The 26,333-nt window shown below is 48.1% G+C and overlaps 1 protein-coding gene across 1 annotated transcript in view; it reads left to right on the forward strand.

Annotated features, from left to right (window-relative positions):
• ME3 (malic enzyme 3) overlaps window positions 1-26,333 on the forward strand; it is a 205,144-nt gene that overhangs the window by 170,553 nt on the left and 8,258 nt on the right. Inside the window, exons 8-10 of the mRNA XM_079707567.1 lie at window positions 12,512-12,621; window positions 25,310-25,407; window positions 25,918-26,031. Of these exons, the coding sequence (XP_079563693.1) occupies window positions 12,512-12,621; window positions 25,310-25,407; window positions 25,918-26,031 (322 nt within the window). The remainder of the gene's footprint in view (window positions 1-12,511; window positions 12,622-25,309; window positions 25,408-25,917; window positions 26,032-26,333) is intronic.

Genomic DNA, 26,333 nt, shown 5'->3' on the forward strand with positions numbered 1-26,333 from the left:
TACCTAACAGTGGTCCAGGCGCCCCATCATTCACCAGAGCTGGGCGCCCCCTGCAGGCCTCTCCACAAACTGCAAACCCAGCCAGTGTTACCGAGCCCCAGGGGAAAAGCTGAGGCTCACTGGCTCCAAGCTTCTCCTGGTGGTTTTAAACAATACAAACAAAGGAAAAGCCCTAAGCTTATGGCATCCAGACTACAAGGCAAGTTTCAAGATTTTATTTTAATTTTGAAAGATTGTAAAGAGTGTAACCATTAGCTCTAAATCTTGATTGTAATGTTTCACAGGAGCGTTCACACGCTGAGTCCCTCTCAGCAGAGAGAGTCACTGCTCAGTATTTTCATATACACTGAATTTTAGGAATGCCTTTTGCAGTTCAACCTGTGTCTTACTTTATTTTCCCACCTGGCCCTCCTTAGGACTGTAACCACACAATCTTAGAATACCTGAACAAGAAACAACCTGCTCATTGATCCAACTCCATCACTTTATAGGTGGGGAAACTGAGACCCAGAAAGAAAGTTATTTCCCCAGAGTCAGATAATGATAAAAAGCAGTGGGAAATTAAGGGGAACTTATATAGTTGTTTGCTCCCATTCACATAATTCATGAAATCTCTTCCAAGTTTCCATTTAGCCTGTATTTATCATATGCTTTCTCTGGGCCCCAGAGTGTGGCCAATACAAAAAGACCTAGAGTTCAGTTGAGTTCTGACCTAGAGTTCAACTGTCCTAGAGTTCAGTTTTCCCTTGAGCTTGTAATATGGACACATGAAATAATCAGAAAATAGTTCAAGGCAGCATTCAATTATTCTTTTATCTATTTATTCTTGTATTCACCCATACTTTAATTCATTCAATGGACAGATATTTATTGAACATAGCAATAAGTCAGAAATAGACTTTGCTCTCAAGAAGCTTATAATTGACTGGGAAAAATTAAAATATGCTTAAATAATTACTGCTGAGTTTGTGTAGATTTAATGTCTACTTAGTTAATGGCCCTGCCTGCAGTGTCAGTCAAGGCTGATGGGGGAATACAGTGGTCACAGCCCTGGGGCATTTAGTTGGAGTTCAAAGTCATGGCCTTCTTCCCAGGAAAGAGCTAGCAACTCACTTTTACAAAGAACCTCCTCTGTGCTGGGTGCTTTACTTTTAATTATCACAGCAACCCTTAGGGATAAATAAACTGAGGTTCAGGAAGGTTAAGTAACTTGTCCAAGATCACCCAGTTAGAAATGGAAGAGTCTGGGCTCACCCCAAATCCATCTGACTTCAAAATCAGAGGTGCTTTCCTACAGCCTCTGCTGCCTGCTCTCCCAGCCTAGCTGGAAACCCTTCCCTGCTTGCGGCCTCATTTGTGTTGATTCCTTGGGGTAAAGGAAAGGGACTGAGCTATTGTGATACAAAGATACTTTGCAGCAGTGGCCTCTAGAAGAGGACAGTGGGGCTTCCAGGGGACTGGGAGTCACGTGGGCTGTGTGTGACTGGTCACCCCTGTAGAAGGACTGTGCTCTGGCAGGCATTCATTCATGCTTCCATTTGTTCACCAATGCTGGTTGAGCTGGGCAAGCACAGGGCATTGGGCATACAGCAGCAGGTTTGTTTGGTCTTCTAACTTGGGTGTCTGAAGCGGATTTGTCCAGAGCAGGGGGCAGGAGAGGGTGTCAGTTAAAACTCCTTCTTCAGCTGTCGTGCCCCACATGGTGAGTGAGACACCTCCCCTGCCCTCAAGGACCCTGCCTAGTGCCTGCTTTGACCTAGTCTGTCCCCTAACCTGGCTTAGTCTTTCCTTTCTTCCCCTCCCTGACTTTGACTCACTTTGGTCCTGAAAGGCCACAAACACAGACTGCGGTTTCCAGCCTTATTGACTTTCACCTGAATGTCAACATTCAAGGTGGAATTTAGCCAGTTGCACGAGAGAGGGACAGTTTAGATGTTTAGGAAGTCCAAGGTACAATTGTATGACAGACTGTATGGTACAAATACTACAGTAGTACACCTGAATAGAGAGATCAGAATAAGCCAAACTAATCAGAGAACATCAGTCACCTCATGACAACTAAAACGTGCAATCTGTGGGCAAATCAGAGCTGGTGTAAATGCCAGTGCCCCAAGTCAGCCAGTGGGTTGGAGGCTAGGAAAAGTGTCGAGGCTTTAAGAGCAGAAGGTTGGGGTGTGAGCTGCTGTGACCTAGAGGAAAAACTCAATACTGGCCTCTGACCTTTGAGACGTCGAGAGGTCAGCAGATCAGCCACCATCCTCTTCCCAGCACTGGGATTTCTGGCGCCATTTGCGTGTTTGCCCAGGAAGTCAGACAAACGGGGAAATTGAGGAGGAAATACAAACTGTTCCCGGAGTGTTTTCTGTCTGGCCTGGGATTGCCGTCAGAGCAGTGACTGAGGAATGGCCACATTATTCTGGTACTTTTGCTTAGAAGTTCCTACTTCCTTTGACTGTCTTTTTACACGATGGGAGTTTTCCCCCTTTAGGCCGGAATGGCAGCCACAGGAGCCCGCCAGTCTGGCTGCCCGCCCCGGCACACCAGGGGAATCTCCCAGTGTGGGACCTGGGAAGGGAAGGGCCTCAGAGGTCCATACACCACGTCCACCGTGGCTGGAATCCTTTCCACAACTTCAATGCCAAGTGAAGTTCTGGGGGCCCTGGCATCACTTCCAGTGACAGCCTCTTCCATCTAGAGTTCGAGATCTCTGCTTTATGTGGCACAGAAATCCCTGTCCTTCTGACTTCCATCTGTTGGCTCTGCTTTTCTCTTAAGGCCACATAAGATCAGTCTACCCTAATTCCCTGTCCGCAGAACGGTCCTTCGTGTCTCTGAAGATAATCATTATGCCTCGTTCCACTGAGATTTCTTTTTCAGACACAACATTCCCGCTTTCCCCAATCCATGGTTTCCAGTTTGCTCACCTACAGAAGAGTTTCCCTGTCATCCTTGTGAGTCCCTTCCCAAGCACCCCTCCCGCCCCCCTGCAGAGTGAGTCACTCCCTCTACATGTATGGTGTGAAGGCTGCACATCTGTCCCTCCACTAGGCTGTGACGTCCCAGAAGGAGGAACCATGTCTCCTTCACATTCCAACTGGACTTTGGCTCCTGTCTGCTCCCATCTCCCTAGGACCTCGATCCGCCATCATCACTCCTCGCATCTCCCCTCCTCACTGACTTCTCTATCTCATACACACACCTCCCATCCAAAACGCATCCATCCTTCAGTCCCACATCCACCACCAGCTGTCTCCCTACCCTTGTTTCATAGCCAAGCCTCTTCTTTAACCCCCCGCAGAACGGTTCCCTCCCCACGACTCCACCGAAAGTGCTCTGGCAAAGTTCACAAATGATCTTCTGACCGTCACTTCCCCGCCCCCCGCCAACACTTCCAGATCCCTGTTTCCGTTGACCTCTCCGCAGCATCTGACACTGCCCGCAGCCTGTCACGCGGCTCCCGTGGCAGCTGCCACCGTCCACCTCGCCGGTCCCCCTGCTGACTCTCCTTCTCTAGACTCTCTTGCTCCGCCCCTTCCTGCTCCCCGGACACAGGTGTGCGCGAGGTCTGTCCTCGGCCTTGCTCCCTGCTCGGTGCGCACGCTCTGCCTGAGACCCTCACAACACCCTGAACTCCCTGTTCCTCTCTGCTGAGCCTCATGTAGCGTCTGCTTTTCGTGAACACGTCCACTTGGACATGCCAGCACCTCAGACTCAGCACGGGGCCAAGCCTGTCTTGCGGAGTGAGTGTATCTGTCCCTCCCTGTCCCCAGCCTTGGCGACCAACAGATGCCTCCACCCGCATCCCGGGCTCCTCCTCTTTCAGCTTCCACATCCTGCCCTTGATTAAATCCTGCCCTTAAGAACAATCGCCTCCATGGACTCAGTGCCTACGACGTGCCAGGCTTTTTATTTACATTATCTCTAATTCTCAGAGCAGGACTGCAAGAGAGGTATTATCATCCCGCTCTCTTATCGGCAAAGACTGAAATTTGGATTAAATAACTCGCCTGGGGTCACACGTTTAGTAGGTGATGGCTCCAGACCTGCGCAGCCCCAAAGCTCCCTCCGCTGCCCACCCTCTGCCTTCACGTCTGTCACCCCGCCCTCCTCTCACTCGAGGTCCCTGTTGCCTCGCCCCAGCACTTCACGGTCTCTCACCGGGGCTCCGTGCCTCCAGGATGTCCTCCCAGCTAGTCCATCCCATCACCCACCCTGCTGCAGAATGGACGTCCTAAAACACAGGCCACTTTCCTGCCCGAAGCCCCTCGGTGGGTTCCCATCATCCCCCGACTGTGTAGGCTCTTTTACACAGGCATGTAAAGGGGGGGCCCCTGGAATCCACCTAGCCTCAGCTCTCCCCACATCTCCCCTTCTTCACGCCTCTCCCAGCTCTGGTTATTTTCCTGCAGCTCCAGGAAGGCCCCCCCATTCTCATTCCAGACGCATGTGCTGTTCCCTCTGCCTGAGGCACCCTTCTCCCTCCCCTGCCATCCCACCCCCGCCTGCACAGTCTGCCCCTGAACCTCTGCTCTCCCTCAGGCCGAGCCCCGGTCTCCTGCTCTGTGGAGCCTTCAGTGCCTCTCCCAGAAGAGCTGATTGCCCCCGTGGAGGCCTCCCACATGCCTAGGACATACCTTCATTATTACCCTTGTCACAGTATGTTGCAACTGCTTTTTTTATTTTCCTGTGTCCCCATCAGACTTGAAATTCTTGAACTTGCCTTTGTAATCTAGCAGGGAAGACAGTCCCTTGTTCACAGTGGACACTTAGAAATGTTTGCTGAATTGAACATTTATATCATACCTAGGAGAGTTCCTGGCACAAAGGGGATACCCTGCCCGATACATTTCTTTAATAATTAAAACAGAAATGTCAATAAATAATTGTGATGCAATGTGATGTATCCTAACAGAGATATGCCCAGAGTAGCAAGGCAGCCCAGGGAAGAGAAGAATTACTGTTACCCTGGGTAAGGAAATCGATGGGTCAGGGAAGCCTTCCTAGAAGACATGACATTTCAGCAGGGCCTTACCGTTTAAGTAGGAGTTGGCCAGGGTAAAATGAGGCCCTCTGGGCACCTGAGCAAAGACATGGAGCAGTGCAAGGGCCCACAGTGGTTGGGAAGCAGCAAGAGATGCCCAGGGCGACGGAAGACATGAGAAGGGGGTGAGCATTAAGGTTGGGGCCAAAGTGAACGCCATCTAAGGAGTCTGAACACAACCCCAAAGGCAGTAGGAGTGCTGTAAGGATTTTAAGAAAAGACATTGCACAGATTTGTGTTTAGAAAGATACAGTGGATGGATTGGGGGAAGGGAAATAAAGCTGGAGGTGGTGAGATCTGTTATTATAGGATCCTGGCCAGAAGTAACAATTGCAGGAATCCCAGGGAGAGGTGGCCTTGCCCTGAGTCCACCCAGCCCCTGCAAAGTTCTTTCTGCAGAGAGCTGTGTCTGTCAAACTGTGCTCTATCATATAAACAGAGAGGGTGGGACACAGAAGGGTGAGGTCTCTAGTCAAATAAGTTTAGAAAATGCTGAGTTAAACAGGCTTCTTAATGCAGGACTTTTCAGAATCTTTCATATACATTGTGTATGTTATATGAACATTCAGAGTTTCCCAAATGGTTTGAGCCATGGAACCTCTTTCTGAGAGCATCTCAAGGGACTAGAGTTTAATGGAATGTGTAAAATAAAAAGACCTAGAGCTTTCGGGATTCTGTCAGCTCTAATTTCTGGAAGGACAAAATAAACAAAAGAAATAGCTTTCCACTGGATGTAACTGATGTCCTCACAATGCACTCTGCTGGGGAGTCTTGTGTGTGTGTGTGTTTTGTTGGGGGCATGGAGTGGGCTACCATGGAAATATGAGTGGTAGGTTTTAGTCATTCTGTTTGGAGGCAGGCTGAGCAAATTCACCTGCTCTTCCCAGGTGCCCTGTGTTTGTTCAGGCCTGAAAGAGGTCAGACCCAAGTGTTTGAAAAAATGGCAGGTCCTGACCTTCAGAACAAAGAAACCAGGTCTGCAGCCCATGGAATGTTCTGGTCTCACCACATCTCTCACGCAGCCTTTGGTCAGCTTGCTGGGGGGAAGGGCAGAGCAACCATCTCAGAATCTCGTTACCCTGGGGAGGCTGCATCCCAGGTGACAGGTACCTGGGTCCTGGCTTAGTCTCCTCACATTGTCACACACAGCTCCCTAGGGCTCCCAGGCACAAGTCACCATTTTCAGGCTTCCTCTTGCCTGAGGGCTGGAGGAAAAAAACCTTTTAACATCCACCCATCGGCCTTGTGTCTTTAAGTGAGCCCTGCCTTAGAATGCCTTCTATGGCAGTGCCAAGGCCATTTCCCAGCGGAGTCCCCAGGGTGGAGGAGTCTGGGCAGCTCCGTGTGCGGCCTGGGAAGGCGCCTCTTTCTCCATTGCAGGAATTCTCCCTTGAGAAGCAGCAGATATTCCTCAGCCCCTGCCAGGAGTTCAGGATGAAGAGTTCAAAAGTGCAGAAGGGGACAAGCAAACAGGACCCGCCCCAGTGAGGGGCAGCTTCTGGCAGGATGGAAGGTCAGCGATGAACTGGCGGCACTGAAATCAGGAAACTGCCCAGAGCCCTGAGTAGGGGGCCTGAGCGGGGCCCCTCTGGAGGGGCTGCTGCTCCAGCTGTACGACCTGGACAGGGGCCGCCTCCGCCCTGCTCGCTCAGCCGGTCTGCTCTGGGTCAGCTCAAAGAGGACTCGAAAATACTGATGTTCCTGTCCTATGTTGCTCTTACCAGGAATGGTCAGACCTCCCTACTTCGGACTTACATCTCAGTGAAGCTCCTAGTGTATCTATTCCAACCCTACGTTAAGGAGCTCCTGCTTCCCCCGCAAGGCTCTCAGATCAGGAACTAAGACCCAGAGAGAAAGGGGACTCACCCAAGGCTCAGAGCTTATATCAGAGACAGAAGGAGAATATGATTTTCCTGTCCCGCAGTTCAGCGTTTTCTTCACCACATGGCACTGTTTTTCTCGTTGGAGAAAGAAACCTAACTTTAACATCTACTTCACTTTATGTTTTACAAAATCATATTGCTGTTAAAACTAAACTAAGTTCTGGTGTCAGATAGAGCTGGATTCAGATTCCAGCTCCACCACTTTCCAACTGCAGGAGAATAAATAACCCCGGGGGCAAATAACTGAACGTCCTGTAGCTCAGGATTCCTTCTCTGAAATGGCACCTACCTACTTCATAAGGTCATGGGAAGATTAGTTGACATAATTCATGCAAAGAGCTCAGCCTGATGTCCAGCACCATCGATAACCATTAGCTGTTTTTGTTACTGTTATCATTAGTAGAAGTATTTTCATGAATATGTAAGGCAGTTAAAATTAACATTTAAATTGGTGTTATGATGAAAGTCCAACATCCTGTATTTGGATATAGATGGATGAATTGAGAAAAGGTTTTTTGTAACCTAAGCTTTTAAAATTTTCATTCTGAAATTTTTTTTGTTCTTAATTGGCTTTTAATTAGTTTAACAAGTTGGCAGGAAAACTCACACTAAATTTCCACCAACTCTTTCATGTACCCAGCTCTTCCTAAAACATTTACTGAACAACAGCTACAGTATTGGTTTATCATAGGTGCTCAGTAGATGCTTTTGGATGGATGGATGGACAGGCAGATGGATGGGCAGAGGGAATGGATGGATGATGGATGGATGGATGGATGATGCAAATAGAGCAATTGAAGTAACCACCCTTGGTTCAGACTGGATAGTTAGTGGTGTGGTTTCGTGAAAAGCCATAAGTCAGGAGCCAAGGGACCAGGAAAAAATGGTAAAGGGCCCAAAGGTCTCACTGGAGATGAAGAAGAGATATAGTGGAAGTAAGGGAGGTGGAAGAAGAGGCTGTGGTCAGAGACTGAAATGCACAGTGTGGAATTTTATTAGGAGCGGCTCCTGGTGACGAAAGGTCCAGGGAGCAGCCATGGGGAGGGCATCCAAGGTGGGTAGGGGTCCTGCAGGTCATTAAATACAAGAAGGTCAAGAAACTCTGAGTCTAGTTTATTGGATGGGAGATTCACATAGCCTTTTATCCAATTCCAAGTTAGGATTAAAATGACTTGAATGAATGAGATTTTACTCTGTATCTCATCAAATTCCTCCCTGGGAAGGTTCTCTTAAGTGAAACTGAATTTGCCGAACAAAGGTATTTATTTATAATCCCTGCCTTATTTTTTAACCTAAGAGTGGTGTTACTTAAAGGTCATGTGTGTGTGTGTGTGTGTGTGTGTGTGTGTGTGTGTGTGTGTAAGAGATAGAGAGTGAGAGAAAGGAGAAACAATGTGCATCACATTGTTTTGTCGTCTGACCTTTCCAGCATTTTAGCTCCAGGCCAGTGCGGGAGCAACACTGGGAGTCTTGTGAGGATTCTGTGTATCAAAAGGTCACCAACAACCAAAGACATTCTGTTCCTGCCTCCCCATCCAAATACTTGAAATTCACACCCTGAACAAAAATTCACAGTAAATGTTGGTTTGGTGAACATAGCATTATAATTGTGCACTGAAGGTTTTTTTTTTTTTTTTTTAACCATTTCTATTCATTGTACAAGGAGAAGAGAGCTGGATGGTGGGTCAGGAGACACTGCAAGCTCCCTACCGCTACCCCCACCAGCACTTGCTCTGTGACTGGGAATAAGAATTGTGGCCAGGATGACACATGTTTAGCACTTTACAATTTAAAAATCACCCCCAGCTTTTAATCCTCACCACAGCCGCCAGGTTGGCCAGGCAAATATTATACCCATTGACAGATGGAAAACTGAGGCAGAATAGAGAAGTGAAGTGACACTCGGTTGCAGTGGCAGAGCCAGGTCAGGCCCACGAGCCTCCTGACCCAAGCCCAGAGCTCGACACTGGACTGAGGCAAGTTGCTGCCTCTCCATTTTGGCCCCTGTGACATGAATCTGTCTCCAAATCCCCCCACCAACAACTGGAAGGATCATGGTAGGAGCAAATATTTGCCTGCCCACTGGCATTTCTACTGTACTTTTTTGGCTTCCTCCCTTTTCTGGTGGTGCGCTTCCTTTTACAACAAACCTCTATAAACAGTTTCTGAGAATTACTGAGCTATGTTTGTAATGCAGATATACTCAGGGAGTATGTAAAGTAATCATTTTAACAAAAGGAATAGATATTTAAAATTTAATACTAACTACGGGAAAAGTGTCCATTGTGTAAAACATAGTTTATCTTTGGATTCAATGTTTGTCTTTGGTTTCACAAAGTAGTTTGTACTTTCAGTATTTTCCACATAATATAGTCAAATGCAGAGCAGTTGCAATGCATCCAAAAAATGGGTAAATTTTCTGAAAAGAAAAAAAGGATATGCCATGCACAAAATTCAGAGGTTGGAAAAAATGTGTTCTGAGCCACTTCAGTGCTACTCAACCCCTCACAGCCACCAATCTCATCAGACAGATGCCCCAACAGCACAGGAAGCCCACCACATGTGGGCCCCAGCCACTTTTTCCAACAAGGTCGTACATCTTTCTTTCCACAGCTGGTCCCAAGCTGGTCCCAGGCCTCCAGTTCACACAGTTGGGAATGGCAGGCACTTCTCCCTACCACATGCCCAGACGCTCTGTGCAGATCAATCAGGGCATTTTTTTCTCAATGAACGTGACCGCAGATACTGTGGGTCACAAATTGGTCCATGAGATGAAATCCTTTTTCTGCCCATGGATTAAGTAATTTTTAATAATTCACATCACACTTGCTTCCAGAAAGACTCCAATAAGAGACACAGTACAGGGCTTCCCTGGTGACGCAGTGGTTGAGAGTCCACCTGCCGATGCAGGGGATACGGGTTTGTGCCCCGGTCCGGGAAGATCCCACATGCCGCGGAGCGGCTGGGCCCGTGAGCCATGGCCGCTGAGCCTGTGCTTCCGGAGCATGTGCTCCGCAACGGGAGAGGCCACAACAGTGAGAGGCCCGCGTACCGCAAAAAAAAAAAAAAAAGAGAGAGACACAGTACAACCCAAAAAAGCAGGATCAAAGAGCCAGAATCGAGTCAGGGGAGGGTGTGTGCAGAGAGCCTCGGCTGAGGGAACCTACCGTTAAAGGGCAGAAGACAGCTCTTGGCTTCCTGACGCCCAGTGTTAACAGGAAACACAGGTTACCAATCCAGTCATTTTTTAGGAAACACAAACTTTTTCCTGACTTTGAAATCTAGAAGGCAATTCTAGTGTAGATTTTAAATAAGACAACTCAAGCTGCTTAATGGGTCTTTTCTTTACCAACCAAGGCAGTGTTTCTGAGTTCTCCAGACAGGATCAGAACGATCTGAGGTGCTCACTGAAAATGCATTGTACAGCATGGTGACCAAAGTTCATAATTACTACTGTATCATGTACTTGAAGTTTGCTAAGACAGTAGATCTTAAATGTCCTCACCACTCAAAAAAAAAAAAAAATGGTAACAATGTGAGGTGACGTATGTGTTAATTAGCTTGATATTTGTGGTAATCATTTCAAATGTGTACATGTATCAAAACATCCTGTTGTGCTCCTTAAATACATACAATTTTTATAAGCCAGACATAGCAGGACAAATATTGTACCTTCCACTTACACGAGGTACCTAGAATAGACAAATTCATAGAGACAGAAAAAGAATAGAGGTTACTAAGGGCTGGTGGGAGGGAAAATGGGGTTGTTACTGTTTGACGGTTACAGAGTTTTTGTTGAGGATGATGCAAAAGTTTTGGTTATAGACAGTGGTTATGGTTACACAACACTGTGGCTGTATTTAATGCCACTGAACTGCATATTTACAAATGGTTAAAATAAATATGATTTATGTATATTTTACCACAATAAAAAAAAGAGGAATAACTGAAAAAAAATACATACAATTTTTATTTGTCAATTATACCTCAGTAAAGATGGAGGAAAAAATACAGATTCCTGAGCCCCAGCCCTAAACTCACTGAGAGAGTCTTTGGGAGACGGGCCTGGTGCTCTGCATTTTGAACCAGCTTACCAACTGATCCTGCTCTACCTGTACACGGAGAACACCCTCACCAAGGTGTTAGTGGATGACAGTGGCTTCATGCAGTGGCCTTTCCCAACCTTCCCTGTATCTTATCAGGGAATAATGCCTGAACCCAGAAGAGTCTCTGGTGGAGGGACTCGAGACTTCAGGATCCACCAAGGGAGATATTTGGAGGCTGCAGAGGCTCCCCAAGCCTGAGTGGCAGAGGAGCCGGGCCCTCTGCATGCACTTGGGTTTGGAGTGAGCTTTTTGCTGGGATTTCAGATGGCCACAGGCCACAGAGAGGCAGGGCCCTATCTCAGCCCTTCCAGCACCCCTGGGGTCTGCCATCCAGAGCCCATGGGAGTCACCAGCCCACATTAGAGACAATGATATGGGCTTGGCTGACCACCAGGCTCCGTACCCCTACTCTCTGCCCCATCCTCGTCCATAATGGGGCAGGCAATTTGCAGCAATGTGGATGCAACTAGAGATTATCATGCTAAGTGAGATAAGTCAGGAAGAGAAAGACAAATACCATACTATTCCACTTTTATGTGGAATCTAAAATATGGCACAAATGAACCTATGTATGAAACAGAAACAGACTCACAGACATAGAGAACAGACTTGTGGTTGCCAAGGGGGAGAGGGTTGGGAGAGGGATGGACTGGGAGTTTGGGGTTAGTAGATGCAAACTATTACAGTTAGAATGGATAAAGAACAGGGTCTTACTGTATAGCACAGGGAGCTATATCCAATCTCCTAGGATAAACCTTAATGGAAAAGAATATAAAAAAGAATGTATGGGACTTCCCTGGTGGCGCAGAGGTTAAGAATCCACCTGCCAATGCAGGGGACACCGGTTCGAGCCCTGGTCCCGAAAGATCCCACACGCCACAGAGCAACTAAGCCTGTGCACCACAGCTACTGAGCCTGTGCCCTAGAGCCCGTGAACCACAACTACTGAGCCTGCGTGCCACAACTACTGAAGCCGGCATGCCTAGAGCCCGTGCTCTGCAACAAGAGAAGCCAGCGCAATGAGAAGCCCATGCACCAAAACGAAGAGTAGCCCCTGCTCGCCGCCACTAGAGAAAGCCCCCGCACAGCAACGAAGACCCAATGCAGCCAAAAAATATATATATATGTACATATATATATTGTTTTTTTTAATTACATAGGAAGTATTGTCAAATGAGTAATAAATCTTCAAAAAAAAGAATGTATGTATGTGTCACTGAGTCACTCTGCTGTACAGCAGAAATTGACACAACATTGTAAATCAACTCTACTTCAATTAAAAATAAATAACTAAATCACAATGGAGCAGGCAGAGCCAGGAGTCCAGGAGCCAGCCAGGTGGCATAAACCCCAGTGAATGAGCCATGCCACACCCACACCCACCCCTGGCCTGCACCTCCCTGCTCCCCAGTGCAGGCTGGGACCTGCCAGGCATCAGCTTGGGGAGGCAATCACATGCTCTTTCCTCTCCCTCTCCACAGGTTTGGAATAAATTGCCTCATCCAGTTTGAAGACTTTGCCAATGCCAATGCCTTTCGCCTTCTCAACAAATACCGCAACAAGTACTGCATGTTCAACGATGACATCCAAGGTAAGTTTCCACCCCTCCTGACAAAGCCCCTGAGGACTAATGCCTTCTCACAAAGGCTCACCTGGGTGCCCAGGTGGGGAGGGGCCACCTCATAGCCAGTTTGCTGCCAGCAGCTGTTGAAGAAAGAGCAGTAAATCCAGATTCACTTTGCTAATTCTCAGCTCTGTGACCTTGGACATGTCCCATAACTTTGCTAAGTCTCAGTTTCTTCACCTATAAGATGGAGATGATTACTGCTTCAGAGAAAAGTAAGAATTTGGTGATTAGACATATGAAAGAAATTTTAAACAATGCTGTGATTTACTAGCTGGTTGAACGTGGGCAGATCACCTCTCTAAGCCAGAGTTTCATCATCTATTCATTGGGAATGATAGTAACTACCTTGGAAGATTATTGTGAAAATTTAAAGAGCTAATATATGGAAAGTACCAGCGCATAGGACTCATCAGACCAAAGCATCAATCACCATAAAAGTGGCCTTCGCCAGCCACAATAGCTCGCTCTTGGATTTTCCAAACACAAGGCATGTCACTGTCAGGGAATCAGGATAAGGCCTTCTCTTAACTTGGCTGGAATGAGTGCTTCTCACAATGATAACTGAGGCCCCAGAACATTCCAGAAGTCAATGGGAAGCATCTTCTAGTTCAGGGTCAGCTTGGCTCCCTGTTCTGTGGACCAGAAATATCTAAAGGCACTTGCTTCTTGCTGTGGAGATGCCAGCATGTGACACTGGAGTAGGAAGGGTGGCTTCTCAGCGATTATCTCACCTGATCCAGGAGTCCTCAGGAAGGAGCATTGCCAGTTATTCCTAGTATTTTATAAAGCCCAAGGGAAACCTTGATGACATGTAGGTTATTATTTAACAAATGAAGTTTGGCAAGCAAGATCTTTTCAAATCAAGGAACCATGTCATGTAAAAAAGAACAGGTTGGTAGGGGACAGGTATGGGTCCCTGGGAGTTAAAGATGGGCCAACATTTTGCAGATGCGGCCCAAAGAGGTCACAGTTTTCATCAAGTGAGTAAGATAGACCTAGGAGGATTCAAGCCCAGGTTAAAAATAGCTAAGGTTTAGAGCTGAATACTTCTTATTCATCAGGCACGGTTCTAAGCACTTCACAGCTTAATCCTACCAGATATTACCAACCCCGTCTTATTTGTACTCCTGTGACCTCCCTCTGGGTCAGTTCCCTCTGCACGTGAAAGCTCTGCTTCTCAGCTTGGGACAATCTTCCCCATCATCTTTGGCTCAGTAACTCCTACTCACCCTTCAAGGCTCAGCTCCAGGGTCTCCTGTCCCAGGGCAGGGACAGCCTGATTTGGATGCACACCGGGTGCCTCCACAGCCTCCTGTGCCCCGCTCTGTCAACTTTCTTACCACACTGTACCCCACATGCCTGCACTGAGTTGTCTGTCTCCCCAGGAGACAATAGGCTCCCAGAGGCAGGAACCACATCTTTTCTCTTCTCACTTCCCAGCCCCAGCACAAGTGCCTGGCACACTGTAGATGCTTCATTAATGTTGGAAGAATGAATGAACGAGGTCCACTTGCACAAATTGAGATTCTCATAAGCACCCACCTGTTCATGTGGGTGTCTACACTGGACACCTGCCCCCGAAGCCTCTCTCTTGTCCAGGTCGTCATACATATACTCACCCAGAAATGCACCCCACATGTGCTCACACGCAGACATATATACATCTTCACATGTATACACCCTCATGTATACACACACAAAAGTTCTTAAATTAAATCAGTTCGTTACTTTTTAGTTCCTGCTGATACCCAGTTCCAGTAGAGTCTATTTCACTCCCAGGCAAAGCCAGATGGAATGGTTTTCTGGGTCCCATGGCAAACAGAGGAGGAATTTCCCATTCTTTTCTCAGAAACGAGAGACTAAAGTCATTAAACTAAAATGCATGAGGAGAGCTGGCAAATCGTACTAGAATGGCAGGAGCCCTATAATATCGAGTCTTTGATCGGGACAGCCTGACCATTAGGCGTGGCCATGTGATTAACAGCACGGCCCAGATCTTCCTTCAAGAAAGGACTTGTTGCCCCAGCTGGCGGCAGGGCTGGCTGGAGCATCAAGCAGACCACGGTCCTGCCCTGCCAGGACGGCATCACCAGGTGATCAGGGAATAGAGAAGCTCAACCATTTTGGCCCAGTGCAGGACAACTCTGAGGGGACGTTTAACTCCAGAGCTCCCCACGGGGTTGGCTGAGGCCCTGGGGACCGCGTCGCAGCTCAGCTTCTCCTGCTTCCCCATCCTCGACCCCATCCTGCTTCCACTCCCTCCCTAGCACAGGTGTGCTGGTCCCAAGGGCACTTCTTGATAACATCCTGAACACTTCACATCTCTCTGAATCTGCTTCCCAGGGAACCCAAACTGTGCCAAGGAATCCAGTTGGCATGAACACAGAGCTTTAGGCTAGAAAAGTGTTTTCCATCCACACTATTTCACAGCTTCCTTGCCTCACCCCATCCGCCTGTGGGGAGGACGGACGTTGCTGTTCGTGTCACTGATGAGGCAACTGAAGTTCAAGGCTTAAGTTTTGCTCCACGTCGCACAGCCTAACAGGCATAAAGCTGGGGCTAGAACCTAGTCATTTCTAACTCGGAATTCACTGTCTGTCCATGATGTCGGGCTGCCTGTGCTCCCTCGTAGGTGAGGCAGTGCCGTGAGTCTCCTCGGTGAGGATTAAATTCCGGACCCCATGGAAGTGTGGGTGTCACCGCTCTCCTCACCCCTCCCATCCTCTCCTCTAACTCCCACAGTTCACAGACCCCCCCGATGAGGCCTGGGGACGGGGAGGGGCTGGCCCACAGTCACCAGCTGGTTAGTGATGGGTCCAGAACCAGAAGCCTATGATGTGTACTCTCTGTGCTGGGTGGGCAATTAGCAGACTGGTGAGGAATTACGGGATTAATGGGGCAACGTGGAAGATTAAGCTCATGCTAGAATTGACCCCCTTACCTCCAAATACAAGGTAAAGAGCAAAGGGAAAAGAAACATGAAACTACATAGCCATGCTCAAAAATAGAAAGGAACGCCTGCAGGCACAGAATTGGAGAGAGCTGGGAGAAGGGGGAGGGTGGGAGGAATCACAGTGGTAAACAGACACCAAAACCAAACCGCACGTGGTTGCTGGGCACAGGCCCGGTCCCCCCCCAGCAGGACTCATGGTCAGAATCTTCTGGAACACCCCAGAATGGCGGGGGATGGGACCAGGCTGCCCACATGAAATGAACACCAGCGCAGCCTCACGTCCTCAGTGGAATAAGGAAAGATACAACTAAAGGCCTCAGGGTCCCCACCAGACTGAGCTCCATGAGGGCAGGGCCGTGCCTGGTGCTGAGCAGAAGCTGGGGCACAAGATTTGAACTGTCTCCCAGCCAGTCCTGCTGTTTCACACTCCTGGGAATCACCAACCCCACGTGGCCGACCACAGGGTTGGGCCTCTGAAGCCCCAGCACTGGCAGGGTAAAGAGCTCCCCAGGGCTGCCATGGTCTCCTCCGCACGCCCCCCGCCCCGGCCCCGGCCCTACTCCCAGCTCAGACCGGTGGAAAGCCTCAGCCTCCCCAGGCTGGTTCTGGGTGAGCAGGGCTGCCCGTGCACTGACTCATCGCTGGAAGCCTCTTCAGGAGTTTTGGAAAAGGCAGAGGCTCAGGTGACTTTTGTTGTTTCAGCTGGGATCACAGAAGCATCCCAGCTCTTAGCGGAAGAGAGAGAGACCTGGAAGGGGAACAGCTCCAGGAATGGTCATGCTGGAGGACTGGCCAGCTGTGTCCTTCCCAAGAAGCCAGGTCCAGGATACTGCTGTCCTGGTGAGCACAGGCCCACGGCCTCCATGGCTAGCTGCCCACAGTGTGGCTGGGGACAGCAAAGCCCAGCTGGCCTGTCAGCTCCAGAGCATCTTCCCACCCCACCAGGCCTCCCTGGACCTGCACTGCCCTCAAGTCCCGCCACATTCCTGAGAGCAGACAGCCAGTCAGGTTGCCTGTGTGGTATGTCAGGCCATGGTCACCCCTCATACTTTCAAGTTTTCATCTGTGAGCCAGAGTGCTTAACAGTCAGATGTTGGACTGAGACAAGCCTAGGTCTGAATCCCCACTTTTATGCTTTGGGGCTTTGGCCAAGTGGCTTAAATCCTCCCAGTCTTCTTTTCCTGATCTGTAAAATGGACATGGTAGTATTCACAGCCATGAGGGATCCTCAGCCAGTACTGTCAGAAAGATCAGGATGCCTTTCTAAGGCCAGCGTTGATCCTGGCTGGATGGGCACTATGCTAACTCATCGTAAAGTGTTTTCATCATCACCCTTGCTTATGGCACCAGGTAGTTGTAAGGGCTGCAGTGATGTAAGCGCAGGAACAGGCATGTAACCGTACTCAGTTCTGGTACCGGGTACTGATACCTCTGGTGCACAGGAGGCTCCCAACACAAGTACCAGAGGGAAGGAGGAAGTGTTGAGACCCCAAACAGAGAGGCTTTGGTGGAGGTGAGGAGAGGGACCAGTGTGAGTGCAGGCCTGGGAAAGCCTGAGAAGGGAGGCAGGGGCCCACTTCACCTGTTTCCTCTTTCCACATCCAGCCTATTCTTCCAGCGCATTGAATTAGTCAGTTCTGTGAGTTTCCTGCCGATTCTGATTCTGAATGTGCTGGTCCCTCTGCCTAGAACTCTCTTCTGCTCTCGGCTAATTTCTCCCTTGTCCTTAACGGCTCAAACCTCACCTCCCCCAGGATACCGCACCCAGGGCCAAACCTGTTCCGAGGGCCCCAGGATGATCCCACCCTTCCCCAGGGCCTGGGAGTGACACTGGGCAGTGGTCACCCGCTTTGCAGAATATTTCAGAATACCCCGGGGCTCAGGTGCCACGGTAGGAAAGGGGCAGATGGGGAGGAATGGCCCAGCCCTGAAGTCTGTCCAGCTGGTTTGTCCTGTTTACAAGACACCAGGGGTTACTTCCAGCTGTCAGCGGTCTGCTGCTCCTTTCTTACCACACACACTAAGCAGCATTTCCTGGCCTTTCCCGTATCTCTCCCACAGCGAAACCTCCCCTGGCCGCTTCAACCTCATCTCTCCCCAGTCCCCAGAACCTTCCTTTTCACTAAGTCCTGTGTTCTGAGGCTGTTCTTCCCGTACAGGGCTTTCCCAGCCCTGAGATTCTCGTGAGTCTCTTCGCACATTTAATCCTGGCTGCTCTGAGACCTCCCCCTTAGCCTGTAGCATCAGTTAAATCCCCAAAGAAGCCAAGAAGATGGTAATTATTCCCTCTGGTGGCAGAATAGTCTAACCCTGCCTCCTTCATGGACCGGGAACTGCCTTCTTGAGAGCCCAAGGGCTCCAGAAAATTCCCTTCATGACACAGGAACAGGGTCGAAGTCATCTAGAAGGCCTTTGCTTGGTTTCCAATAAGGGGAACTTGAATTTTCTGAACAGTTATTCTGCTAACCCCTGTGCTCAAGACTGTTGTATTCATCTTCATAAATCGACGGCTTCATATACCCATATACCCAGTGGAACCCCAGAACAGGCTCTCAGTACATGCTCATGAACAAATGAAAGGCGGCCGCTGGCTGCTGTGGGAAGGTAATTCTGCGGATCATGAAAGTGGGCCAACCTAATCCTAGAGGATGCCCAATCCCCCGTGGCCCCAGGCCTCCAAAGCCACCTTGGCCGGACCCTGCCGAGCCTAACTCCCTGTCCTTCCCGCTGCCTAAGACAGCAGCCTTGTCTCATCTGAGAAGCAGCTAGTTCTTTCCCTTTTGTCTGATAATGTGTGGTTTAGAATGGAAACTTCTTTAACATTGTCAAATGTGACTATTAAAAGCAGAATAGAAACTACATTTTCAGTCCTTTTGTGCTATTTCCTGAACCTATAACCTCCAGTACTCAGTTTGCAGGAAATGCAATTATGGAAAGCTCCCTCCGAAAGGGAAAATTTGTTTTTCTTTCATCATGAATGAGGAACAAACAGTCATGCTTTCAGCTGCCCTCAGCATTTACAGGCACGTGTTCTAACACATCCCTAGACCCCCGAGCTACTCCAGGTGGCTGCCTCCAGAAACCTCTGCAGCTTCCTTCCTCTCTATTTTTAAATCCCTAATACATTAGGGCTTCCCTGGTGGCGCAGTGGTTGAGAGTCCGCCTGCCGATGCAGGGGACACAGGTTCGTGCCCCGGTCCGGGAGGATCCCGCATGCCGCGGAGCGGCTGGGCCCGTGAGCCATGGCCGCTGAGCCTGCGCGTCCGGAGCCTGTGCTCCGCAACGGGAGAGGCCACAACAGTGAGAGGCCCGCGTACCACACACACACACACACAAAATTCCCTAATACATTACCCAAGACCCTCCTCCTCAAAATGAAAGTTAATGATGGAGATAACTTTCTTTGCCAAACTTTATAATATGGGATTTAAGAACTTCTGTTTTCCCTCTTGAGTTCTGGACTGTGAATAGGGCAACTTGCCACTTCAGAGGATGGCCTCAGAGAAAGATCCCAGAAAGGAGAATGAGAAGTAGCCAGCAAGGTAGCCAGTGAGCATGAGGTTCCAGAAGCCACATGCAGAGTTTCCCAAAGGAAGGAATGAACACCAGTATCAAATGCTGATGAAAGGTCAAGGAAGAGGAGGGCTGAGGACTGACCACTGAACTTGGCAAGATGGAGGTGCTGGTGAGGTTGACAAGAGGTGGGGCAGTCGCCTGATGGGACTGGGTTTCAGGGAGCCCAAGAAGAAAGGAAACAGAGGTAATGAGTATATTCAGCTCTTTAGAAGAATTTGGCTATAAAGGGAAGTAAGAAATAGGGTGGGGGGCTTCCCTGGTGGTGCAGTGGTTGAGAGTCCGCCTGCCGATGCAGGGGACATGGGTTCGTGCCCCGGTCCGGGAAGATCCCGCATGCCGCGGAGCGGCTGGGCCCGTGAGCCATGGCCGCTGAGCCTGCGCGTCCGGAGCCTGTGCTCCGCAACGGGAGAGGCCACAGCAGTGAGAGGCCCTTGTGCCGCAAAAAAAAAAAAAAAAAAAGATATAGGGTGGGAATGACATAGGGTCAAGAGGAGGCTTTTTAAGGATGGGAACTTGATGACATATTTGTATGCTGATGGCAGTGATTCACTAGAGAGGGAGCAGTTGAGGATGCAGGGGAAAAAAAGGGAGAGAATTACAAAACAACTTTCTTGAGTAGGTAAACATGGTGGGATCCAGCACACAGCCAGAGGTGGCTTTAGCTAAGAGCAGGGACCATTCATCCACGTAACAGGAGAAACGGCAAAGTATATGGACTGGAGGCAGAGGTTTTATAGAGTTGGTGGTGAGAGGATTCACTTCTCTCCTGGTTGTTTCTACTTTCTTTGAACTTCACTTTCCAGTTCTGAAAGGGGAAAAAATGGGAGCTCAGTAGTACCTATTTCCTAGAGTTGCTGTAAAGATTAAATGAGCAAATAAATGCAGGCAAGCGCATACATAGCACAGAGCCAAGGTCACGGGGAGAGCAATCAATAAGTGGCAGTTATTGTATCCTTTTGAAATTTTCAACTCTTTTCTACCAGATTTCCCAATGCTTTGTGTTTTTTTCCACCCTGTCCAGAGTCACAACTGAACAATTACATCCACCATCTAAGTTCACTTCCCTCCACTTCCACTACCACCTGCTCCTCAGGTCCCCCCCAGGGAAACCCCATAAGGCCACTCCTGCTGCCTTCAACTCCAGAGTCAGGAAAGGCTGTGTGAGCTGCATAGACCAGGAAGGGGTGGAAGCAGCAACCCAGGTTTACCCGCTTTACTTCTAACTTGGTGACTGACAGGCGGAAGCCACTGCCTCTCTCTGGCCTCAGTTTCCTCATCTGTACAGTTGTTGGATGTCACGCTCTCCATCCAGCACTGAATTTCTGCAGGTAAGCTCTTATTCAGCCTGTAGGTTCTAACCACAAAAGATACTTGACATCCAAGAAGGAACAGACCCATCAAGAATGCAGTGTCTTTGGGAGGTTCTCTGATGAAATATCTTTGGCGCCACCTGGTGTCGTATGCTTTGTACAGCTCCTTTCAGGAGGCAGAAGGCTGTGGTGAAATATAATAGAATCAGATGAGGGGAAAAGGTGCTCTCTGTCCAATGGAAAACTGGAAACAGAAAACGGAAAGTTCACTCCTGCTCCCACCCTGCAACCATTAGTATTTTGTAGCTCCTTTCGGATTTTGTGTGTATATTTTGTTACAATTAGAATCATAGTATGTAGACTGTTGAATGTTCTCTACCTTCCACCTAACTCAGTGAAGCATGATTTGGGGGTTAAGAGCACATGCCCTAGAGCCTGATTCCCTGAGTTCAAAGCCTCACTCTGTTGTGTGATCTTGGACGACTCAGCAAACTGCTCCGTACCTCATTTTCCCAATCTGTAAAATGGGGATGATGATAGGATTAAATAAATGTCTTTACATTAAAACATATAAAGAACTTAGAACAATATGTGATGTTAGTTACTAACTTCATAGCATTTTCTGTGTTGCTACACCATCTTCATAATGAATATTTTTAATAGCTTCAGTATCCTACTGAGTGCCTACACTAGCTAATTTACTTAACCATTGCTCTTTTGTTAGGTGTTTGTTATTTCCAGTCATTCTACATTATAAATAACACTGTCATAAATATCCTACCACATACCTTTTGGATTTTTTCATACATAGATTCCCAGAAATAGAAGCATGAGGTCAAAGGGCAAAAACATTTTATGCCTTTGGTCTATATTGGGAAATAGTTTTCCAAAAAGGGTTGTAGCTCTTTAAAATGGAATGTGTGCTGAACTTTGCCCTTTTCATTGCTCCCTCACCAGCCATAGATAACATGAGTTTCTTTAATTTGCACAATTTTAATGACCATAAACAGTCACACTTTAATTTCCTTTTCTTTGACCATCATAGAGGTTTAGCATTGCCAGTTGCGATTACTTTATTGTGACTCTGTCAGGGTCCACACCAGTCGTTTTAACAGAGAAAACTCGACATAAAGAATTGTGAATTCTGCATTAAAGAGCTGAAAAGCCAGAAAGAAACACTAAGGATCTGCTACCACCCCTGAGTCTGGGGGAACACAGGGAAGACGAGGTGACAGCTGGCTAGCGTTCATGCCTCTGAGGGGCACGTGCTACGAGGCTAGTTCTGTAAGTACGGACAAACAGCAAACTGGATTCAACTGCTGCTTGTGGAACAAACTGCTGCTGTAAGATTAAAAAACCAAGGCTATGGAGTTGCCAGATTTAGCAAAAACAAAATGCAGATGATCAGCTAAATTTGAATTTCAGACAAATAACAGTTTTTAGAATATTTATGCTAATATTGCATGGAACACACACTAGAAAATTATTTCGTGTTTATCTAAAATTCAAATTTAACCGAATGTCCTACATTTTACCCAGCAATCTTACAAAGTAGGAATGATGCTGGAAAAGCTGTTCTTTCCCTGCCCATCTAGTCTTTCAGTTGCCCTCTGACGCCCCCTATTGGCAGAGCCCACCATAGAGCCAATTGGTAAAGCTGAGAAGTGGTTTGCAGACAAAGGAGAAACGATTACCCAGTAATCGGCAGAGTCCACCCTTCTGGCTGTTCAGCATCCATACGTACCGTCCTGCACACTGGTACTTCCAGACAACAACAACAAACTCTAACAAAATGCCTAATAAGATGCAACTATCTTTCCAATGAATGAAGACATTCTCACCTTCTCCCTGAAATGGGGAGAGGCAAAGTGTCTACAGTTATTTGCCAGCTAAAGAATGTCGCTCATCATCTGGTTCTACAAGAATGAAATCACTAGCCACTGCAGTCACCAACCTTCAACACAACCTGAAAGGAGTTCAAGGCAGAAATCAGGCATGAGGCACTCTGTGCTCTGGGAAAAACTGGCAGAACAGGCCTCCAGATACTTAGCTATTTTCAGAAGATTTTATGAGCCCAGTTTCTTGCATCTTCTCATATCTAGGAAAACACTAAAATCATTAACGGAGACATCCACTCCTCGTGACGAGCAACAAGCTTCTTGTAACCAGCAGCAACCTTCTGCCAAAATGTGTGCTTGATTGCACGTACGCCCCCTTCACCAAAATCACATACACTGACACCCACACCCCTCTTCAGAGCTATCTGAGGGGCTGTCTCCTGGGCTATAGTTCTTATTGTGCCCTAAATAAAACTTAACTCACAACTGTCACACTGTGCATTTTTTTTGACATATTTATCTTTGGAAGATAGTCACACCACCCATCTCTGGGCAGGACTAACTACTCTTAAATCTCAGTCACAGTCACATTTGAAAACTCTGTTATCTAAAGGCTAAATTGTAGAATTAACCTCCAACAAAACTTCTATAAAATAATAAGAGGAAGGAGAAGGGAGAATAAATTAGCTAATACGAACCATCATCCGTAATCACATGATAATCAAGGAAGAAAATTTGCATGGCTGCTACATTCCTCATTTCTGTAACTAGTCATGAAGCCACAGTTGATGTTTATGAATTTCTTCCTCGGTCTCCCATTCCATGTTTTCTTGTCCTCAGACAAGACCTTAGCTTGGCAGCGTTCCTTAGTAGGATGACCCAAACCTTCATTCCTGAAGCATCTGCATCCTCAGCAGCCCTGCCTCTCTTTAGCTGCAACAGTGTTTATTAATATTTACTCTTGAGCATAGGAGTGCTAAGACACACCCCAGAGGATCCCCTAGGCTCAGATACAGTCTTCCCTGTCCCTAGTTTCCCCTTGGTTCTCAGGATGAATAACCACAGCCCGTAAAGTAACCCTCTTCTTTGCCCACTGGTTTTGTGGCAAATGGCCAGGTGGCAGTCTCAACTTCCAAGTCAATAGAACCATGTGGGGAATCCTAATGGAAGCATTTGTCTCTTTGGAACCAAGACCTCCAATCCAGAGAGCACAGAATTGAAGAGACAGGAAACAAAAACCCTGCAAGTGATTCATTAGGTGAAATGGTGAGAGGAGCCATTCTCACTTCAACACTTTGATTTCCAGACCCAAGTATTCTGGCTGTGGAGAAAGAGCACAGGGTATTGTTTGCTAAGTCAAATCACATATTGCATCCTATAAGATAGAACCTCTCAACTAAGTCTTAAGTCTTCAGGAGCCCATCCTACTGATCGATTAGGTCATCTGCTCCTGGGTGGTAGAGTACATGTTAAGACCACTGAGTTCCGTGGGTGTGAGCCTATTGCTGCACTTCTATTAATATGAAATGAATTCCTTGATTAGAAGCCTCATTGCCTGGAATATATCAGGATGGTGACTAGGCATTCCAAACATGCACAGATGATGGCACAGGCAGAACATTATAGACAGGGAAAGTCAAGCCCTATCCAGAAACTGTGTTTATTCCAGTGAGGACACATCTCTTCCTTGACTCTAATGGAAGGAGTCCAGTGTAATCATCCTCCCGCCGGGTGGATAGTCCTCCCAGAGGATGGTGCCATAGCAGGAGCTCCACATTGGTCTCTGCCATTGACAGCTCAGTCATTCAGCAGTAGTAGTAGCAGGCAACCTCCGTGAGGAAGTCCATGCATGGCCTCCATCCTTGCCACCATGGCTACTCTATATGGAAACTGAGCAAACCCTAGATGGCGTGGGAAAGTTGCTGACTGACATGCACAAGCCGTGCCATTTTGTCCACCTGATTATTGAGGAACTATTCTCATTCTGCCCATTGGTGAGCTTTCACATGGGGCACAAATATCTTCACACCCTGTACCTATTCAGAGAAGTCCATTCGCAAACCCTTCCCTAGACTTCCTCATCACCAGTCTTACTATTTTGTTCTTTCTAAGTCCCTGGCCATCTAGCTAAACCATTAGCAACCGCCCACGAGCCAGTGTAGGTCTAGCCATCTCTTGGACCAAAGTGGACAACAAAATTTACAATGGGAGGTCATGTCCATTGGGAAGATTTACTTCACTATTTCCCTTTAGGGTGACCTTCTATTAGGGCTCTGAAACTGCAACCGTACGCTTCTAGTTGATGCCAGCATACTGTTAAGAATAATCTGTAAACCAAGCCTGCTTTTTCCTCCTTGGTCAGCTGTCATAGGAATTCCTAGTGAGGCCTTAGGTGTGGATTGAGGGAGAGGAAGAATAGTTGTCAAATTAGTCTGAGCCACCTGCTCGTGCAGCTTACCGGTACCTTCAGATGTATTCAAGCCATTTGATGCTGGTTATGCTACTGGGCACACCCAACCTTATGACTTGCTGGATAAGACAAGCAGCTCAGGTCACATGGTCATGTAATGTTTCATGGTTAGTTTGTGGCCTCATTTTTAATATGTTTTTATCCATTTACCCCTTAAACAAATCATTCTATGAGGCTCACACTTCTTTTTGGCTTCCCTTGTATTTGTCCTTGTTGTTTCATTTATGAATGATGGTGGTAGCAGCACCTGACCCTCTGATCCTCTCTCCCAGGGTAACAATCCAGGATCTATTTCTCAAACTAACAGTTATCTGCAAAAGAGTGCATGGAGAGTATCATGCAAAAGAGAGTTGCTCGACAACCTGCGTGTCTACAGGGCTGACCTCTGTAAGGGCGAGGGAAAGTCGCTTGTTCCATCACAGGTTCTAGGTGTGGGGAACTCAGCCAAGGGTCTTGGGGGTGGGACCTGGTGGCCCGAGGGTGATCTCCGTCCACTCTGTTGCAGGCACAGCCTCCGTCGCCGTGGCAGGGATCCTGGCTGCTCTGCGAATCACCAAGAACAAGCTCTCCAATCACGTGTTTGTTTTCCAAGGTGCTGGTGAAGTAAGTGCCGTCGGGGGCTCTCTGCTCTTGTTCCAGTAGGAGAATAAGAATGGGTGGAGGGGCTTCCCTGGTGGCGCAGTGATTGAGAGTCCGCCTGCCGATGCAGGGGACCCGGGTTCGTGCCCTGGTCCGGGAAGATCCCACATGCTGCGGAGCGGCTGGGCCCGTGAGCCATGGCCGCTGAGCCTGTGCGTCCGGAGCCTGTGCTCCACAACGGGAGAGGCCACAACAGTGAGAGGCCCGCGTACCGTAAAAAAAAAAAAAAAAAAAAAAAAAAAAATTGGGTGGAGGAGCCGCAAGGAGGAGCGGTGTTCTGGGCTTCTGAGGAGAGGAAACAGCACAGATGCGTTGTGATCATTGCAGCTGCCTGGGCCCCAACATTTGGGTGTCTCAAGGCAGGGACTTAACTGGGCCTCCTGCGAGTAGTGGGGGAAGAAGCGAGGATCTTGGTAAAGCATCTGATAAAATCCTGAGCAGCTTTTGCCTTTTGTCTAAACACCCACCTCGCAGGCAGCCATGGGCATCGCCCACCTCCTTGTCATGGCCCTAGAGAAAGAAGGCGTACCCAAGGCAGAGGCCACAAGGAAGATCTGGATGGTGGACTCCAAGGGGCTCATTGTCAAGGTACTGTCGGTCTGGAGACCTGGAGGTTACCTGATATCTACAGCTATTGGAACTGGACTGGAAGAGATCTCAAGGGGTAAACTGCTCAGACAGAAGAGAGAGCAGAAGGAGGGCAGTGTCCTAATCCCCAAAGCAAAAGATTCATCCCAAAGTAGCCTTAATTGCTGTTGTCCAAAAGCTTTGAATGTGCATGCAAATGTGTATACGTGTGCTCTTTCCAGTCTCATGTCCCCCCACGTCCTGCCTTGTACTCACCTCTAGCCATGTTGAATCATAGTTGTCCAAAAGTAACATGCTCTCTC

This window comes from Hyperoodon ampullatus, assembly GCF_949752795.1.
Source record: "Hyperoodon ampullatus genome assembly, chromosome: 7".
In the NCBI taxonomy this organism is placed as follows: Eukaryota; Metazoa; Chordata; class Mammalia; order Artiodactyla; family Ziphiidae; genus Hyperoodon; species Hyperoodon ampullatus.